The sequence below is a fragment of the Etheostoma spectabile genome, chromosome 13, assembly GCF_008692095.1.
Source record: "Etheostoma spectabile isolate EspeVRDwgs_2016 chromosome 13, UIUC_Espe_1.0, whole genome shotgun sequence".
In the NCBI taxonomy this organism is placed as follows: Eukaryota; Metazoa; Chordata; class Actinopteri; order Perciformes; family Percidae; genus Etheostoma; species Etheostoma spectabile.
In genome coordinates, this window is record NC_045745.1 from 26,294,166 (window position 1) to 26,295,236 (window position 1,071).

At 39.1% G+C, this 1,071-nt stretch overlaps 1 protein-coding gene across 1 annotated transcript in view; it reads right to left on the reverse strand.

Moving 5' to 3' along the window:
- kat5a (K(lysine) acetyltransferase 5a) overlaps nucleotides 1–1,071 on the reverse strand; it is a 9,440-nt gene that overhangs the window by 7,640 nt on the left and 729 nt on the right. The window contains exons 3-4 of the mRNA XM_032534077.1: nucleotides 705–773; nucleotides 441–577 (exon numbers count right to left, since the gene is read on the reverse strand). Of these exons, the coding sequence (XP_032389968.1) occupies nucleotides 441–577; nucleotides 705–773 (206 nt within the window). The remainder of the gene's footprint in view (nucleotides 1–440; nucleotides 578–704; nucleotides 774–1,071) is intronic.

The window sequence follows — 1,071 nt, forward strand, 5'->3', positions numbered from 1 at the left end:
AAATATGCCCATGCTTCAGACTTAGTCCTCTTAAGAGGACTGATAAATGTCCTAAGCGCTGTCATCGCCTCCTTTCGCCATGATTCCAACTTCAAGAAATGCACATTGTAGGCTACTTGGCAACTTCAGGAGACTCGGATGAAGCTGGGAAGGATTAAACACACACAGTGTTTACACCATGGTAATCCACCGTGATAATAATGATAATTTAAAAGGGAAACAGTAATTGTTATTGCCAACATTTGTATCGTTGTTTACCGTTATACCGGTCATCGTTACATCCCTAGACTAGTTACAGCTGTCAAAATGCTGGGAGGTAAACTGAAGGCTCATATTGTGTCTACTAGTGTCTTTACAATGGGAATCCTCCCAAATCTGAGTGTACTGTTGCAATGACTGGGGGTCTGAGATAGACAATTGGTGGTGTAGCAGTCGCTTACCACTTCTCTCTCTGGAGAACTGGGACGGGAGCCTGAGAGACCATTCTTGGTTGGTGTTTTAGCTTCTTTCTTAGGGAACTGAAGCTTCTTCATGTCCAGTCGGTCCCCTGTGACCCACTCGTCCAGCCGCTTGTTGACTTTTAACACAAGCAATTTTACACAAACAAGAAGACATTTTTTGTGATGTTTCTGTGTAATAAATTCAGCTTGTAAAACGACTTAAAAAAAACAAAACTAAAATAATTAGTAACAAACTATACTCACAGTCAATATAATGAACATAGTAAAGCTTTCTCGAAGAGACTTCCTTCACACTTAAAATTTCAGCCAATGCTGTAAGAAAAGAAGACAAGTCAAATTTGAAACTTGCAATGAACTGTACTCCAATTAACAAAATTATTGTGATGGATCATCACAAAACATTTCATTTCATTTAGCTGCTTTTATCCAAAGCGGCTTTCAATGAGTGCACTCAACCATGAAAGTTCAAACTCGGAACAGCGAGAATCTCATAGAAGTACACAGTTTCAAATAAGCCAAACTAAAAAGCTCCACAAGAAAGTACAATTCATTTAATTATTGTATAACCATCATCTTCTTAGCCAAGGTGTCAGAAGAAATGTCCCCCCCC